Below are 18,823 nucleotides of genomic sequence, written 5' to 3' on the forward strand. Positions count from 1 at the left end.
TGCCCTACAAAGGCAAAAGACCTTAACTCGCCAGAGTGCAGAACTGAGAAAAATGACTTTAAAGCTTTTTTGTTGTCCAGCCAAATCTATTCTACGGTATCTCAAATCGAACGTTGAAGAGAGCCGAGAAGCCATGGCTAAGAACCCTAACTGAAGTTACGTTCTTCTGCCTTGGCTTCTGTAGCACTGTCGGAAGTTAAGTTAAAGTCAACCCACTATTTTCTCAGAAAAACAATTGACTCAAGATACTTGTCCACATGATAAAGTAGATGCTTAATGTCCCAAAAATGACAAAAACTCATTTTCGACCAAAAATGAATTACGGTCTTTTGGCTTTGTAGGGCAGTAATGCTCTGTAGATGGAGTATAAAACAGCATAATAGTGTCGCATTGGGTGTTGTGCTGTTACAGTCTGTGCTTTCTGTGTAAAATATGTTGTTGTCATAAAATACAACACAGCACAACACAACGCAATTGTCCGTTTGTGACGTTGAGCAGCGTGCGTGTGTCTTCTGTCCCTCTGGTTCTCTGTAAGTGCTGAGGTGTCTGGGGATCCCTTGTCGAGTCGTCACCAACTTCCAGTCGGCTCACGACACGGACAAGAACCTGACAGTAGACGTCTTCTACGACAAGTGCGGAGTCATGCTCAAGAGAGAGAGCAAGGACAGTGTCTGGTAAAACTCTATCTATCTATCTATCTATCTATCTATCTATCTATCTATCTATCTATCTATCTATCTATCTATCTATCTATCTATCTATCTATCTATCTATCTATCTATCTATCTATCTATCTATCTATCTATCTATCTATCTATCTATCTATCTATCTATCTATCTATCTAACTATCTACCCAACATGGCAGCCATATGAGACAGTATACTGTCTGGTCGTATCCGACCTTTTAAAAGGGTGGGCATACACAAGGCATACACACACGCACACACACACATGCATTCACACACACTTAAAAGATCCCCGTTGCCAAACTCATAGTCAGACAGGTTAGACTGGAAATGTTCTCGGTCGCAAGCAGGCAGATAGACAAGCAGGCAGACAGACAGGCAGAAAGACAGACAGACAGTATTTGTGTGTGTGTGTGTGTGTGTGTGTGTGTGTGTGTGTGTATGTGTATGTGTGTTGTGAGGAGCAGACATAGACAAAGCAAAACCCACTGAGAGACCAGATGATTATGTCTAGCGACGCCCCAATGTGTGAGAGTGACAGACAGCGAGAGGTGTGTGTGTGTGTGTGTGTGTGTGTGTGTGTGTGTGTGTGTGTGTGTGTGTGTGTGTGTGGGGAGGGGGGGGGGGGGTGTATAGCCTAGACGTTCACCGGGCGTTGATGACTTGATCTTTACTCCCCAGTTTGCCTCCACTAGCGCACTTGGTTTTTTTTCATTCAAATGTGTGTGTGTGTGTGTGTGTGTGTGTGTGTGTGTGTGTGTGGTGACAGCAGATGACCTGGGTGTGTGAAACGAATGCCGGCTCGCTCCCGCTGGCTAGAATAACAATGAGCGTCCCATCTTGCGCGTACACACACACACACACACACACACCAGCATCAGACGATCAGCTGATAACAAGGTTAGATTTTCATATGTTTCAGACAGACTGGGCCACAGGTCAACTACTGGTAGCTATGCGACTGTCTGTGTGAGGGTTGTGTGTTTGTATGTGTGTACAGGCTGCATGCATACTGATGACTATATTCTCAACTAAAACGATGCGTTAGTATGATGTCTAGAATGATGACAGGTCAGTCTCCCATTAGAATTAATTTAGCTTTGTTCCCCCTCTGTCTCTCTCTCTCTCTCTTTCTCAATTAAATTTAATTCAAAGGGCTTTATTGGCATGGGAAACATATGCCAAAGCAAACAACAACATCTATCTATCTATCTATCTATCTATCTATCTATCTATCTATCTATCTATCTATCTATCTATCTATCTATCTATCTATCTATCTATCTATCTATCTATCTATCTATCTATCTATCTATCTATCTATCTATCTATCTATCTATCTATCTATCTATCTATCTATCTATCTATCTATCTATCTACCCAACATGGCAGCCATATGAGACAGTATACTGTCTGGTCGTATCCGACCTTTTAAAAGGGTGTAGTCTACTGTCTATGATCAATGGCTCCTATAAGAATAGTGTCCAAGTCTGTCTGGGACGTACATACAGAGTCTAGAAAGTAATCCGTTTTTATAGAACGTTAGAATACTGTTCTAGAATGGGGTGTGTCCTGTCGTCATAGGAACTACCACGTGTGGGTGGAGGCCTGGATGAGACGACCCGACCTGTCGGCGGTTTCGCTGTATGACGGCTGGCAGGTGCTAGACCCCACCCCCCAGGAGAAGAGCAATGGTACGATCCCGAGACCCTCACCGTAAACCCAAAACATCAAATACTGACCACAAAGCACAACAAAACAACTGTGGCTGTTGAGGGAAAGTGGCCATACTGTACAGCCCTCGGCCCAAGAACCATCTCTCACACCCACCTAGACGCCATCTTGAATCCATCTTCATTGCTCATATGAATCAGGCATTGCTGATATAAGCGCACACGTATGCACAGGTCCTCCTCTCTGGACAGGAGTCTCCTTGATATACGTCCAGATGGTGGCTTTAAAAAAAATAATATATATATATAATAAAATAAATCAATCTTCTGATTACCTGGCTCTCCCCCCCCAGGTGTCTTCTGCTGCGGCCCCTGCCCTGTGAAGGGCATCCTCCAGGGCCGCACGGACCTGAAGTACGACCTGCCGTTCGTGTTCGCCGAGGTCAGCGCCGACCGCGTGTGCTGGATGGTGGCGGCCGACGGCTCCAAGCAGAGGATGTACTCCGACACGGCGACCGTGGGCCAGAACATCAGCACCAAGAGCGTGGGCAGCGACAAGAGGCTCAACGTCACCGACTGCTACAAGCACAGAGAGGGTCAGCGTGCACGCGCACACACACACAAACACACACACACACACACACACACACACACACACACGTGCCATGTGTCGGTACGTTTATGTAGTCCTTAGCCTTACTTCCATGTCTGTAGTCCACAACTGTGTGTGTGTATGTGTGTGAGTGTTTGTGTGTGTGTGAGTGTGTTTGTGTGAGTGAGTGAGTGTGTGTGAGAGTGAGTGTGTGTGAGTGAGTGAGTGAGTGAGTGAGTGAGTGTGTGTGAGAATGAGTGTGTGTGAGTGAGTGTGTGAGTGAGTGTGTGTGTTTGTGTGAGTGTGAGAGTGAGTGTGTGTGTGAATGAGTGTGTTTGTGTGTGTAGATGCCCAGTCCTCCTGACCAAACAGCCTTCCTCATTATCTGTCCATCAGGCACCATGGCGGAGCGGACCATCTACAACAGCGCAGTAGCCAGGATCAACACGGCCAGGCCTGAGGAGGGGGGTACCCCCAACGGAACCCAGGAGCCGGGGCTTGTGGAGATGAAGCTGGTGGTGGAGGGCCGGCCTCGGAACGGGTCAGACATCCGTGTGAGTGTGGAGCTGCTCAACCCTGGCCACGCCCCCCGATGCCTGCTGCTGCACGTCAACGTCCAGGCCATGAGGTACACCGGCGTGCCCGCCTCGCCGGTGCAGGCCGAGAAGATGGAGCAGCGGCTGCTTCCCGGGCAAGGTGACCACCCCGCCGCCGCCGCCTCTAGCCCCACCCCCACAGCCTCTAGCCCCGCCCCCATGTGCTCTAGCCCCGCCCCACCCCCGCTATCCCCGCCCCGCTGCCTCTAGCCCTGCCCGCACAGCCTCTAACCCTGCCCCCACAGCATCTAGCCCCGCCCCCGCCACATATAGCCCTGCCCCCACATCCCCTAGCCCTGCCACATATAGCCCCGCCCCCACCACCTCTAGTCCCGCCCCTTTGTTTCTGCGTTAGGTAGTATAACCTACAGTACAGCCTGGTCATCAGCACGGCCATGGACCTTATAGTGTAGTGCCATTACATTTTACGTTACATTACAGTCATTTAGCAGACGCTTTTATCCAATAATTGAATTTAACGTAGGAAAAGCCAAAGTACTACTACTTGCCAGAACTCACAAGTGCATCTCCTTTCTAAAACAAGTGATTAAGAGCATAATCTAGTGCTGAAGGCAAAGTGCAAGAATAGCAATCTAAATACAATAATACCAGAGGTGAACCACATGTATCATGCGTGTGTGTGTGTGTGTGTGTGTGTGTTTCCAGAGATCTCCATCCCTATCCTGATCCCCTTCACCAATTATGGAAAACATTTACTGGACAACAACAGCCTCAAGGTGTCGGCCATGGCAATGGACCAGGATGACACGGAGAACGTTTACCTCACAGAGATGGATATCGTACCGGAGGACCCCACCCTCACTATCACTGTGGGTTACCTATCTTTACCCTGTCTGTCTGTCTGCTTGCCTGTCTGTCTGCCTGCCTGTCTGTCTACTAGAGAGGGCAACCTAGAGCAGTCGAGCTCTGTGTGAAAGGGCTATTTGTTGACTGTGTGTGTGTGTGTGTGTGTTGCAGCCGCTGGGCCCAGCGCAGCAGCACCAGGAGCTGACGGTGGAGGTGGTGTTTGTGAACCCTCTGTCTGAGCCTCTGAGAGACTGCTCCATCACCGTCACCGGCAGCGGAGTGATGTCCACCAGCGCCCGGGAGAGGTCTGTCCCTAGCAACACCGGGCCGGTCCAAAACCAACCCCTGCACCCTGCTGTACCTCCTCAACCCTACACACCCTGAACCCCATCCTCACCTTCTGCACCCTACCCCCTAACCTTCAGAAACACTGTACTATAACCTACTCCCTAACCTAAATGATTGCAAAGTATCTGTAATTGACAGACCATCTATTTTTATTGTTTTTTGAATAAGGAGCAGGTAAAATAGGATTTTTTTCTTCTTCTTGCTCCTTTTCGATCATGTTAAGTGTAAAGTGAGCTGTTTGAATCATGAATAACTCGTCTTATGTGGAATTATGCGTTACCATGAGGTGTAGTGGTCGAGTTGAGCCAGGGCCTGATCGTGTGCTCGTCTCCCCAGGCTGGCAGTGCTTCCCGCGGGGAGCCTCGTCCGCATGAAGGTGACCATAACCCCCTACAGGTCGGGCGTCAAGAAGCTGGTGGCCGACTTCGACTGCAGCGCCTTCAGACACGTCAAGGCCAGCTGCAACGTGGACGTGGCCCCTTATGGCTGGAGCGACGGAGGTAGACTGTGTCATTTGTAATTTGCTGCCTCTTGGCCAGGTCGCTTTTGAAAAAGAGATTCTTTATCTCAATAGGCTTACCTGGTTAAATAAAGGTCTAATAAAAAAAAGTCTGGCCTGAGTCTGGACACCCAACCACAACTGGTTCACACAAAAGATGTGTCCATTTTTGCTTGGTCTGTGTAATGATATTTCTTCTGATTCTGTTAATACCTGGCATTTGCCCCTTGGCTTTAAGCATTGTCCTCCATAAGTCACTAATTTTGCTTTAGTCTCCTCTAGTTTCTCACAGATCTGTCTGTGAATTGACTCGGGCATGATGTTGCATTGAACGCCTGTGTCTATTTTAAACCTGACTTTTCTGTTGCTTATTTTTATGTCTACTTCCCAGTCTTCGCAGTGATTTGCTTTCACCATGTCCACGTAAAATTCTGTCTCTGAATCGGACTGGTCTTCTACCATGTGTACTGGCCTTTATGTTGCATTTGCTTTGGACATGCACTTGTTTGAAAAATGGTTCTTTTTTCCGCATTTCTTGCATTTCTCACCATAAGCTGGACATTTCCATCTCTGCTGATCTCTTCCACAGTAGTTGCAGTCTTGTATTGTGTTCTGCCTGTGTGACTTTGTTTGACTTGTTGAGAGGGGTCAGGGAACAATGTTTACAGCTCACTTATCTGGCCCCCGGGTGATTACTGTTTTTTTGCTTCCCTCTGGAATATGTAGAGAGTGGGTCGTATGCCCACCTCCCTTGTTCTCTGTAAAGCGCATTGTGTTGCCTCTGGGTATGAAATGCGCTATACAAATAAAGCTTTGATTGATTGATTGACTTCATTGACGGTGCACTCCACCTGCGCATTTTGTATTTTTTTCATTTGCATGTAGCTCGCCTCTGCGGTGCGACATATACACACAGCTGTGGCTAAGTCTAAGTCCTTTGTTCTCAGCAACTTTACTCTTATTTGATCGTCTCTTATTCCCACGACTATTCTGTCTTTAACCAGACTGTCACACAAATCTCCATACTCACATGATCTTGCTTTTGCTGCCAGGTGAATAAGGCGAATTGTATTGAATATCCGTACAGGTACGTGGTCGTATACTTTACCGTATGTGTTAAATCATACGAGATCCTTACTATAAAAGTGGGCCACTTTCCTACAAATATGTGACATGACATACAGGTACAGAGTTATCCCATGCGCGCGTGATTTGATATGCACTCTACCTGCGGCATTTTCATAATACAAAATAACACACACAGAAATTCTAGAAGATATTTATATAACCTTTTCATATTGGAACAGCCGTTGAAATTACACAGTTTTAGAAGACTACCTGTTCAAAAATAGGCATCCCTGTTCTGTTTATAACATGCCTGATTGTAACACACATCACAGCCTAATCCCTCCATAAATAGGTATTGTTTACACTCCTGGGGCAAGATTTGTATGTTCAGCAAATGTTTGCCCTGCAGCAGCTTGAGACGAAGCCAATACAGGACAGCTAGTAGAGTTAGATACAGGATGAACAGGAGCTCCCTCACATCCAAGGTCAACAGCTCATATCACAAGGGGAGTCTCTCTTCTCTCTCTAAGGCTCTTGGTCACTCGCTCCCAAACACGCCTCTCTTTTCTCACACACGCGCACACATGCACATGCGTGCGCACACACACACATATATATACGCGCGCACACAAACACACACACACACACACACACACACACACACATACACACAAACAAACAAACATGCCCGCCCACCCACCCACCCACCCCACACACACACACGCACGCGCACACACACACGCACCCACCCACCCTACACACACACACGCACAAAGAGCTCCTCTAGCTGGAGGCTTGTATGAGGTCCTGGATCTTGTGCAGGTTGTGATCCACAGCTGCTTCTAAGAACTGAACCCAGGTCAGATCAGCCTCCAGACACACATGGCCGGCCCTGGGGGAGGGGAGGGGTTATAACAGGACAGAGTGTGAGTTGCATATCTCTCACCATCTGCTGCTCGCTGAATGACTCGTTAGTTGACACAAGGTTCATACCTGATGATCTCCAGAGTTTTCTTTAATACAGAGGCCAGCTTACACGCCTAGAATGAGAGAGACACAGACGAGAGAGTTTAGAATAGTTCATCTCTCTCACTTAGGAAAAAAGACTTTTGTGCTATGAGAGAGCTCTGGAGTGATGGGGGCAGAATGTGTAAGTGCTTGCTATCCTAGGAGGTAGTAGTAAAGCACAGTAGTAAAACTAGTTCGCCCAATTCTCCCCTGACCCCTGTTAATCTATCATTTATCACTACTGTATAAATCGTCTATGTTCTCATTGTTTAATACTAGGGATGCACAGATATGAACATTTTGTCCGATACCGATGACAGATATTAACATTGCTGTCATTGGCGATAACCTATAGTTACCGCTATCGATATGGTCTGTATAAAAACAAGTTTCTATGATAATCGAATGTTATACATGCTGATAAACACATGGAAACACTGTCTCTATTTCCAAGACATTTGGAAAAGCCGATAAATCATAGATTTAAGTGAGAAGTGAGGAGAGAGAGATGGAGGTGAGGAGAGAGAGATGGAGGTGAGGAGAGAGAGATGGAGGTGAGGAGAGAGAGATGGAGGTGAGGAGAGAGATGGAGGTGAGGAGAGGGAGATGGAGGTGAGGAGAGAGAGATGGAGGTGAGGAGAGATGGAGGTGAGGAGAGAGAGATGGAGGTGAGGAGAGAGAGATGGAGGTGAGGAGAGAGAGATGGAGGAGAGGAGAGAGAGATGGAGGTGAGGAGAGAGAGATGGAGGTGAGGAGAGAGAGATGGAGGTGAGGAGAGGGAGATGGAGGTGAGGAGAGAGATGGAGGTGAGGAGAGGGAGATGGAGGTGAGGAGAGAGAGATGGAGGTGAGGAGAGGGAGGTGAGGAGGGAGAGAGGGAGGTGAGGAGAGAGAGATGGAGGAGAGGAGAGAGAGATGAAGGAGAGGAGAGAGAGATGGAGGTGAGGAGAGGGAGATGGAGGTGAGGAGAGGGAGATGGAGGTGAGGAGAGGGAGATGGAGGTGAGGAGAGGGAGATGAAGGTGAGGAGAGAGAGATGAAGGAGAGGAGAGAGAGATGGAGGTGAGGAGAGGGAGATAGAGGTGAGGAGAGAGAGATGAAGGAGAGGAGAGAGATATGGAGGTGAGGAGAGGGAGATGAGGAGAGGGAGATGAGGAGAGTCTTACGTTGGTCTTCACTCCGGGGTAGTCCATGGGAGGGTAGAGGCTCAGGGCCAGGTCATCAACCCTGAACACACACACACACACACACACACACACACACACACACACACACACACACACACACACACACACACACACACACACACACACACACACACACACACACACACACACACACACACACACACACACACACACACACACACACACACACACACACACAGGGATAGGACAGGAGAGGAACATTTAAATCAGCGGGTGAAACAACCAAACATCACAATCATGGGCAGCACTTGACATAGTTGCATATCTGTCTGCTGTAGGAGAAGCAGGACAGGGTGAGGAGGAGGAGGAGGAGTCATGAAGGTTAATCTGGGGTGAGAGGGACGTTGGAATGTTTGGAACACTATGATGGGGTGTAGCCCAATCTGTCACCTGTCAACAGAGCGGCAGGGTCACCCTCACCTGAGGCTTTATATTGCCATGAATGTGTTACGTTTAAGCAATGTTGCCAAAGAGCTTCACCCTTCTATCTTTCTCTCTCTCTCTCTATACTTATCTGGTATGTACTTGAATACTTGTATTTGAGGGGATCCACTTAGCTGCACACTTCCAACCACTAACTGACACAAACGCATCAATCATCACTACAGAAAATCATCACTACAGAAATCAACTTACAGTCTTTGGCTGTGTCATGCCTGTGTGTATGTCTTCCAACTCTTGATGTTAAGATAATGCTGAGATGATGAATCGTTTGGCTTACAGCTCAATCAGTTTTATTACAGTTGGTTGCATAATTTGCCAAATAATTTGCCAATGATTCATGTGAACCAGAAAACCACCAGAGAGCAGTTTCTCAGGTTACCTCAGGGCTGGGTACGCCTTCCAGAACACTCCCTACCCTCGTCTCCCACTGATACTGCTCATCAGCATGTACATCTCTCCAACGCTGATATGACACAAGCACACATGCACACTAGGGCTGTCAACCGAGCTCAGAAATTATATTCAACTTTATTTTCCGAAAATCTAATATATTCGATTATTGGGTATTATATAATTTTGGATAGAAAATGACGCATTTGATGGAACCGCTTCTAACCACAGGAGGGCGCTGGCCGCCTGTTGTCATGAACAAGCACCAGTGGAACTTTCGTGTCGGTCTGTGTTCACAGGATTCAAGTATGTAAAGTTAATATCCAGTGGGGGCGGCTGTAGCTCAGTTGGTAGAGCGGTTCGTTCAATGATCGAAGGGTCAGCGGTTCGAATCCCAGCTCCGACTGTCCACATGTCGAAGTGTCCTTGAGCAAGACACCTAACCCCAAATTGCTCCCAATGAGCAGGTGAGCACCTTGCATGGCAGCTACCGCCATTGGTGTGTGAATGTGAATGGGTGAATGAGAGGCCATTGTAAAGCGCTTTGAGTGCTGCTAAGGTGGAAAAGCGCTATATAAGTGCAGTCCGTTTACCATTTAATCCAGTCAACATGGGTGACATTTAGTGCAAACAGGGTCCTTTAATCAGGCCTGTATCCTCTCCAACTGATAACTAAACAAGAGGACCAGCCAGTAGAGCTCTGGTCCACTTGATCATATTCAATCAATCAATCAAAGCTTTATTTATATAGCGCATTTCATACCCAGAGGCAACACAATGCGCTTTACAGAGAACAAGGGAGGTGGGCATACGACCCACCTCTACATATTCCAGAGGGAAGCAAAAAAAACAGCAATCACCCGGGGGCCAGATAAGTGAGCTGTAAACATTCTTCCCTGACCCCTCTCAACAAGGCGATCGAGCAAGCTCCAGGAGTATGTTTGTCTACCGGCTTAGTATTCAGAGCTTGTTTACAATGTGGCCTGTCAGCTGCCGAGAAAATGCGTTCAGATTTTAAGGAAGCAAGGTTATTTCCTCGCCACCTAGATAGATAGATACTGTAGATAGTGGTTTTGCAGATTTTTTTGGCCATGTTGAAGAATGAATACTAGCGTAATGTGTTTCGTCATGATTCAAAAATGGGTGGGACTCGGGAGTCTGTGAGCGCATGCTGCTTTCCGGTAGCCTACTAATCACATCTACATTTTCAACATCGATTATGCATTTTTTTCCCCCCAAAGTCGACGACTAGTCAAAGTTTGAGTATTTATTTGACAGCCCTAATGCACACACATGCTCAGTGTTGCAAGCGCACACACACACACACACACACACACACACACACACACACACACACACACCTCAAGTGTAGCTCCAGTTGGAACTCGGTCAGTAAGAAGACCTCATGAAGGAGGGTAGTTTGGGGGGTTTATGGGGTAGTAGAGATAATTTACCCAGGACTGATCTCTTTGGTGATGTCAGCCAGGTCGTCGAGCTGCGCCACCGTCTGGGGCGTGGCGACGCTGCCGCTGGTCCTGACGGCGGAGGAGAGCTTCCTCAGGCATGCGGCGGACGCCTTCATCAGGCCGCCGCACGGCGCCATCACCCGCCGGTCCCTCTCCGACCAGTAGGTGTCCTGGTTTCCCCTGGACTCCTCCTCGTCCTCGTCCTCCAGCTCGTTACTGAAGGGGTCCACGCTCTCTGCCTGCGCCTGAACAGGGATGTTATAAACAGAACAGGGATGTTATAAACCAACAGGGATGTTATAAACAGAACAGGGATGTTATAAACAGAACAGGGATGTTATAAACAGAACAGGGATGTTATAAACCAACAGGGATGTTATTAACGGAACAGGGATGTTATAAACGGAACAGGGATGTTATAAACAGAACAGGGATGTTATAAACGGAACAGGGATGTTATAAACAGAACAGGGATGTTATAAACGGAACAGGGATGTTATAAACAGAACAGGGATGTTATAAACAGAACAGGGATGTTATAAACGGAACAGGGATGTTATAAACGGAACAGGGATGTTATAAACACAACAGGGATGTTATAAACACAACAGGGATGTTATAAACCAACAGGGATGTTATAAACAGAACAGGGATGTTATAAACAGAACAGGGATGTTATAAACAGAACAGGGATGTTATAAACAGAACAGGGATGTTATAAACCAACAGGGATGTTATTAACGGAACAGGGATGTTATAAACGGAACAGGGATGTTATAAACAGAACAGGGATGTTATAAACGGAACAGGGATGTTATAAACAGAACAGGGATGTTATAAACAGAACAGGGATGTTATAAACGTAACAGGGATGTTATAAACAGAACAGGGATGTTATAAACGGAACAGGGATGTTATAAACGGAACAGGGATGTTATAAACACAACAGGGATGTTATAAACACAACAGGGATGTTATAAACAGAACAGGGATGTTATAAACAGAACAGGGATGTTATAAACAGAACAGGGATGTTATAAACAGAACAGGGATGTTATAAACGAACAGGGATGTAAACATACAGGCCTATGTCCTATATGAGGTTAGAACTAAACAGTGATCCTCGCGTCTGCTTACACCGGTAGACAAGTGTCTTGACTTGACTGCGTTCCAAAACGCCTACTAATAATGCATCTCTTAGTTTTTGACAGTCATCAAAATTAAAAGGTTGAGCAAAAAGTAAGTATCATGACATGTTTTGAGTTAACATAGCAGGGGAAAAAGAGAACAACATCGCGGGCCCTGGTGATGTGACTATTGCGCATGTGCACATTGAGATGGCCGTGCATAAATGATATATTGTGCAGCGCTAACGGGGATCTGATAAACAATACCTGTTCCATCTCCTCTATAGCGTCCTTCACCATCCCTACATGGGAGGACAGCAGACCCAACACTGCTGCCTTGTTATCTGTATGAAGAGCACACACACACACACACACACACACACACACACACACACACACACACACACACACACACACACACACACACACACACACACACACACACACGTTACAGTACATGGATGCAGCAGCAGGATCCCCATGTCATCACCGGTCTAATATCCCCCCCTGCAGGTTGTCTGTGGTAATTACACCTCTCCAGAACACGGCGGAGGGGGAGTGGACATGGGAGTGACTGCGGTTGCCATGGACTCACCTTGAGGCAGGTGGTCAAACTGGTCACAGGCCGCCCACAGCCCTCCTGTGGAGGTCAGCTGCTCCTGGGAGAGACTGAGAGAGAGAGACGTCCCATGATTCAACCTGCTGACTGTCTCTCTTTGGTGTTAGTAAATCTGACCGTTGTGTGCGTGCGTGCGTGCGTACGTGTGTGTGTGTGTGAGAGAGAGGTCCTGATTGCAGAAGAAGGCTGTGTTTTTGATCTGTACATGAACCATGCTTTCCAAGATAAATATCTTAAGTACTTAAAAATACTACTACCAACTTTGGGTTCAGATGTAGATTTTGTGTACTTATATCTGGAAGCATGTACACAAGTACACAAGGAGTGATCTGAGCATCGCTGGCATGGGAGACAGCAGAGCTCAACAGCTTGTTGAATACTGCTCTGTTTCAGCTGTCATGGGCAGCCTTGCTGTGTGGAGATGAAGGTGCTGTGGATCCCTGAGTGTTCTGGAACTGTCTTGCCCTGTTATATTTGATTCCCTGATAGCTGTAATTTAATCGGTGGAAAGTATTTAAATGTGTGTGTGTGTGTGTGTGTGTGAGACAGAGAGATAGAGAGAGAGCGAGAGAGTGAGCGAGCGAGCGAGTGAGTGAGCGAGAGAGCGCGAGAGAGAGAGCGAGAGAGAGAGAGCGAGAGAGCGAGAGAGAGAGAGAGAGAGCGCGAGAGCGAGAGGAGGCTGTGTTACCTCTGTAGAGGAGAGCTGAGCAGGACCTCCACCAGCTGTGCCATGCCCTCCAGCACTTCCACTGTTGCGTCCCTGACCAATCGGCGCAGAGATATGCCTGGGGAGGGCGGAGCATATGGTGATTGACAGCTCTACTAGTGGGCCAGTCTGCCCTATGGAGCATATTAGCACTCTAAAAAGTAATAGAAATGATTTGGAACTGTACTTTGACCAAGGGCTGCCGGTCAACAGGGAAGTAGCTACCTTGGCTCTTAGGTAGCCAGTAGTAAACTGTGGACAGAGCCAGAACGCTCTTCTGGATGGACTCTGCCAGCCGCTCCACATCCTGACCAGACAGACAGACAGACAGAGAGGGGTAAACAGTCACAGAGAGGGGTAAACAGTCACAGAGAGTAGGGCTGGGTTTAAAAAATCGATTTTGGGATTCTGAATCGATTCTGAATCAAATGATTCAGAATCGATTCATGAATCCCAAAATCGATCTTTTATTTAATGAATGAATGAATAAATTAAGGTATGAATAGTTCATTCATTCATTCAATGATTCATTCATTCATTTTTGGAAATCAGTATCGATACCCAGCCCTAGTATTGATGTGTTGCATAACTTGGCAGTCATGTAATTAAGATTACAGCTACAAAACACAGGTTTTAGCCGAGTCTTACTTCTTGTGAGGGCAGTGGTGGCTTGGAGAAGGCCAGGCTCAGTTTAGTAGCGTCTTGAGAAACAGCTTTCACCGCCTGGTCTGGAGACGAGGAATGAGAGAAGAGGGGAGCAGAAAAGAGGAGAGAAAAAGAGAGGAGAGGAAATAAAGAGAGAGTGGAGGTAGAGGGTAATGATATAAGACATGTGTAGTTCAACATCAGTGTGAGCCCTGCTCTAAATGGTGACCCGAGGAACAGTTGACAGGGGTGGACAGCAAACACGTCAATACTCAACTCAGCGTTTCCCAAAAGTTGGACAGGTTAAACACCCCACTGGACTCGTTGGATTCGCCATCTGTGGGGCACACAACGTTATTCCAGGGCGGGGTTAGGGCAAGCTAGCTAGTCAACATGGCTAGCAGCAAGGTTGGGGCATAACGTTATGTCCTGCGCTATCAGTAAACAATGGTCATCTAGCCCCAAAACACCTGCATCACATACATCTGTACTGACAGCTGGCTGAGATACACCCATACATACTTGCAACTCACAGCGTTAGCTAGTTCACAGGCCTAACGTTAGTTAGCTACATAAATCATAAACAGTATCCAAGCTAGCTAGCTAACGTTAGCTACTGTCGCTCTCGTTTCCAGACTGCTCTCGCTAGCTGAGCTCACGTTCTCTACACGGCCTTATTTGGGTCCTACCTTTGACTCGGTCTCGGATGCACTGGAGCGAGTTGAGGAGGTTTCTCAGAGGGACAGACACGTCCCCGTCCCCACGGGAGTTGTCAGCGCTCATGGCGCCGCACCGTCCAGCCCAGGCGACACACGCGGAGCTCTGCTGCTGCATGAACAGCGGGGGGCTTAGGGTGCGTTCGTTTGTGGTCGGAGGTGGCAAGTCGCAAGTGGCAAAATACCTACCTCCGACCTGTGTGCATTCGAGCTATATACCATTATATCACAGTTACCTAGTTATATCTATATACCATTATATCACAGTTACCTAGTTATATCTATATACCATTATATCACAGTTACCTAGTTATATCTATATACCATTATATCACAGTTACCTAGTTATATCTATATACCATTATATCACAGTTACCTAGTTATATCTATATACCATTATATCACAGTTACCTAGTTATATCTATATACCATTATATCACAGTTACCTAGTTATATCTATATACCATTATATCACAGTTACCTAGTTATATCTATATACCATTATATCACAGTTACCTAGTTATATCTATATACCATTATATCACAGTTACCTAGTTATATCTATATACCATTATATCACAGTTACCTAGTTATATCTATATACCATTATATCACAGTTACCTAGTTATATCTATATACCATTATATCACAGTTACCTAGTTATATCTATATACCATTATATCACAGTTACCTAGTTATATCTATATACCATTATATCACAGTTACCTAGTTATATCTAGTGCATTCGAGCAACTGGGGGCTGAGAAACATCCGAATTTGCGACGAGGAAGTGCGAGTTCATGCGGTGTTTTATTTAATCATTCCTAGTAGCAAGTCGGAATTTGCCACCTTCCAGTTATAAACGAATGCACCATTAGGGGCCAACCATGGAGGCATAGGGGCCAAGTCCTCTGGAAGGGAAGTAGCTGTTCGCTCTCCCAAAAGTAGCTGGTAAGTAGCTAGATGACGTAATCAACTAATTAGCAATCAACTAATAATTCCAATTCTGAAAGAGGCACAATGAATAGAAAAGGCTGGGCAGGTTGTTTAAAAACGAACTATTTACGTATTTACAAATGTGTTTTTGTTGCCATATAATGTTACAATGTTTACAGATATGCAGTGGTCTAATGAATGTAGACCAACAAACTATTTATTTGCTGCGCGGTCGGAAGACAATAAACGTGACACCATTTTCAAAATCCACCACCGTGCGCCACCATGTGGCAAAGTCAGGGACATTGCAATTTAGTTCTGAGAGCATCCGGAGGGTGGCGCTCCTACAAAGGATACTGTAGTTGCCTAAAGGTTTGCTACTAGGATGAGTAGGGGATTCCTATGGATGTAGAATAAGGACAGGCCTACATTTCATCCCATCCTACTCTCTACCTTTTTGTAACATGCGCTCCATTTGTTTCCTGATGATGATGATGATGATGATGATGATGACATACACCTACATCCCTGTCATGTTGAACCTGCTGTACTACTAGGGTTGCTGTCCACAACAGTCTGTCTGTGTAGTGAACAGGACAGAAGAAGGGAAAACATCTCTGTCATATTTGGCACTTTAACCTTTAACCTCTTCTGTCAAAGTCCTGTTTGTCGTAGGCCTAGTGTTCCCTTCCATGTACCTACTCTTCTGGTTAGTAAAATAGTGTGTCTACGCACATGCCTCAGGGTCCTGTATGTTGAATAACTTCAAAAGCACCGACAGTGCATCACGGTAGGCCTATGTAACAGGACAGCGACCTGTTAATGTTTAGCTGTCCGTAGGCCTCATCTGTGAAGTCTAGCCTACTCATCCTGGATATCTGTCTTGTTAACTTAAAATCAAGGTTACATTTGCCTCTTTCTTGACTTTCTTGCAAACTGGGCTATAATGTCCTCGAAATCTAGACTCCTAACAAGCTCAGATTCAATGAATGACAGAGCTGAAAGCCATTGTTGTTCTCTGTTCATTGTTTACTTGCTTTAGAGCGGATAAATACCTCTCTCCCTCACAGTTAGAGACCGGCTTATCAAAAAGAGATTTAACGCAACAAAAAAACATCCCACAGCATGGGAAGGTTGCTTTGAGTCCAGGTCTTATCCTTAACGAAGTGCCTGAACTGAATGAGTTCATCAGCTAAGGTGTTGTCTAGGTCTGAAGGATACGCGGAGGCCAGCTTATCAGCTTTAGTGCGCCTATCACTTTCTGCCCAGTCCTGGAACAGCACACCAAACAGATCATAGGTGTCCCTGTATGCCTCGAGGGGAGGGGATCTGTATTTGTGGGAACTCCAAATTACTAAGGTGACAGGTTAATGGTGATTGCTGATGACGGATGTTATCTCGTGATAATCTTGAATAGAATAGAACAGAAAGTTTGATTTTCCATATATAACCCATACAGGTACAGGTACAGTCACCTTCTCCACATTTTATTACATTACAGACTTATTCTACAATCGACTTCAGTTCATTTATTGCCTAAAATTCTACACAAAATAGCCAATAATGACAAAGCGAAAACAGGTTTGCTTGAAATGTTTCTATAACTTAATTGAAGTCCACTGCCAAGAAGAATGGACAAAAATGTGCCAAGCTCGTAGCTCCTTTCCCAAGACGCCTTGAATCTGTAATCGCTGCCAAAGGTGCATCAACCCAGTATTAGGCTAAGCGTGTGTACAGATATGTAACCCATAAATAACATTTTTTTATCAATAAAATAAAATTGCATATTTTCTAAAAACCTGTTTTCACTTTGTCATTATTGGCTGTTCTGTGTAGATGTTTGGGGCAAAGAAATGAACTCAATCTGTTGTAGAATAAGTCTGTAATGTCATGAGAAGGTGAAAGCAGGTTGCAGACTTTCTGTCTTAACTCTACACTCTACTCTATTGGAATTCTTGTCATTGCTTGTCCTTATCAGCACTAGTCAGACTAGACCTCATTCCAGTCCTAGCACGTAGCTAGACATTTAAAGGTTCCCGAGGAGGCAATTTACTGTCCGTAGTCTAGCAGTTTGATTCTCATCTACATATCCCATCCTATCAAGGGAGACTGTGTCCTTCATATAGTCAGTGCAATTAAAGCAACTAGGAGGAGTTTTGACAGGTTATAAGACAGTCATTTTGATACTGATGCCTCAATTCAAGTATACAGTTGTACAGTTGCTTTGTCTATTGCATAGGTTTGGGTTTTGCAATGAGAGCTGGGATTCGAACCACTGACCCTCGATCACTGAACGACCCGCTCTACCAACTGAGCTACAGCCGCCCCAACAATGTGGCAAAGCCCTTCTTCTGCCATAAAAGCCTGGGATAACATAATTTGCTCAGGAGATACGAGAACATAACTTTAACTTAACATAAAACTAGAATACTGTATTGATCCATTTTGCAACTGACGTCATTTTGCTGTTAGAGGACCCAATTCATCTGATGGATTACAAGGCTCAAACTTCAGGAAGAGGCGGGGCATAGTCGCAAATGCAGACAGTACATTGACTACATTTATATTGATTAATGAGCAACAAAGTCGTGGGAACAAAGTTGTGGCTCCTCGTCTGTAAGAGATGTTATGAAAAAAAAAACATTTCCGTTTGTGTGATCAAGGTGTCAGTTCAACTGTGAGCTGTTCAACACAAGACCGAAAGTCACACTTTTAACATTCCAACCTTGTCTTTAAAAGTGTCCTGACCACATTCCCTATCCACATTCTAGAAGTTCATAAGATCTGTCACAACCAGGCCTGTGTTTCAGACTCAATGTGACTTCTCTCACATGCTCTCTCTCTCTCTCTCACACACACACACTTACACACTTACAGACACACATACACACACACACTTACAGACACACACACTTACAGACACACACACATGCATACACTCCTGTACACACACACACACACACACACACACACACACACACACACACACACACACACACACACACACACACCTCTAAACCGATATCAGTTGTTGTTGAGTAACTGGGAGGGAGGTGAAACTCATCCGGTCAGCTTTTATCTGTTATTAAGTTCACTCTGTAACTAGTACACTGATAACACACCTGTCTCTTTTCAGACAGGGATGGGATATTCATGTTCAATTGTGGCGATTATGTAGGTAATGGCTCCACTCAGGCATACCAAACAACTGTCCCTTTTTAAAAGTCAGATTACAGAAAACCACAATAGTTGTGATATTTTTTCCCACCATATTGATGTCTTGAAGTGAC

General features: G+C 45.7%; 2 protein-coding genes across 2 annotated transcripts in view; one reads left to right on the forward strand and one right to left on the reverse strand.

Moving 5' to 3' along the window:
- Positions 1 to 6,262, forward strand: part of tgm8 (transglutaminase 8) — a gene marked incomplete at both ends in the record, with an annotated part of 13,770 nt that extends 7,508 nt beyond the window's left edge. Inside the window, 8 exons of the mRNA XM_084460681.1 lie at positions 536 to 674; positions 2,272 to 2,381; positions 2,714 to 2,956; positions 3,349 to 3,648; positions 4,215 to 4,378; positions 4,527 to 4,660; positions 5,040 to 5,203; positions 6,255 to 6,262. Of these exons, the coding sequence (XP_084316807.1) occupies positions 536 to 674; positions 2,272 to 2,381; positions 2,714 to 2,956; positions 3,349 to 3,648; positions 4,215 to 4,378; positions 4,527 to 4,660; positions 5,040 to 5,203; positions 6,255 to 6,262 (1,262 nt within the window). The remainder of the gene's footprint in view (positions 1 to 535; positions 675 to 2,271; positions 2,382 to 2,713; positions 2,957 to 3,348; positions 3,649 to 4,214; positions 4,379 to 4,526; positions 4,661 to 5,039; positions 5,204 to 6,254) is intronic.
- Positions 6,263 to 7,032: 770 nt separating this feature from the next.
- ccndbp1 (cyclin D-type binding-protein 1) lies at positions 7,033 to 14,692 on the reverse strand. Its single transcript, XM_084460631.1, has 11 exons — positions 14,571 to 14,692; positions 14,159 to 14,218; positions 13,885 to 13,964; positions 13,462 to 13,543; positions 13,219 to 13,315; positions 12,507 to 12,580; positions 12,179 to 12,255; positions 10,773 to 11,029; positions 8,443 to 8,503; positions 7,264 to 7,310; positions 7,033 to 7,162 (listed from the first exon to the last, which is right to left on the reverse strand). The coding sequence occupies exons 1-11, from the start codon at positions 14,662 to 14,664 to the stop codon at positions 7,054 to 7,056; spliced, it is 1,038 nt and encodes a 345-aa protein (XP_084316757.1). The 5' UTR covers positions 14,665 to 14,692; the 3' UTR covers positions 7,033 to 7,053.
- Between the last annotated feature and the right edge of the window lie 4,131 nt (positions 14,693 to 18,823).

Source organism: Borostomias antarcticus (assembly GCF_949987555.1).
Source record: "Borostomias antarcticus genome assembly, chromosome: 33".
Classification (NCBI taxonomy): domain Eukaryota; kingdom Metazoa; phylum Chordata; class Actinopteri; order Stomiiformes; family Stomiidae; genus Borostomias; species Borostomias antarcticus.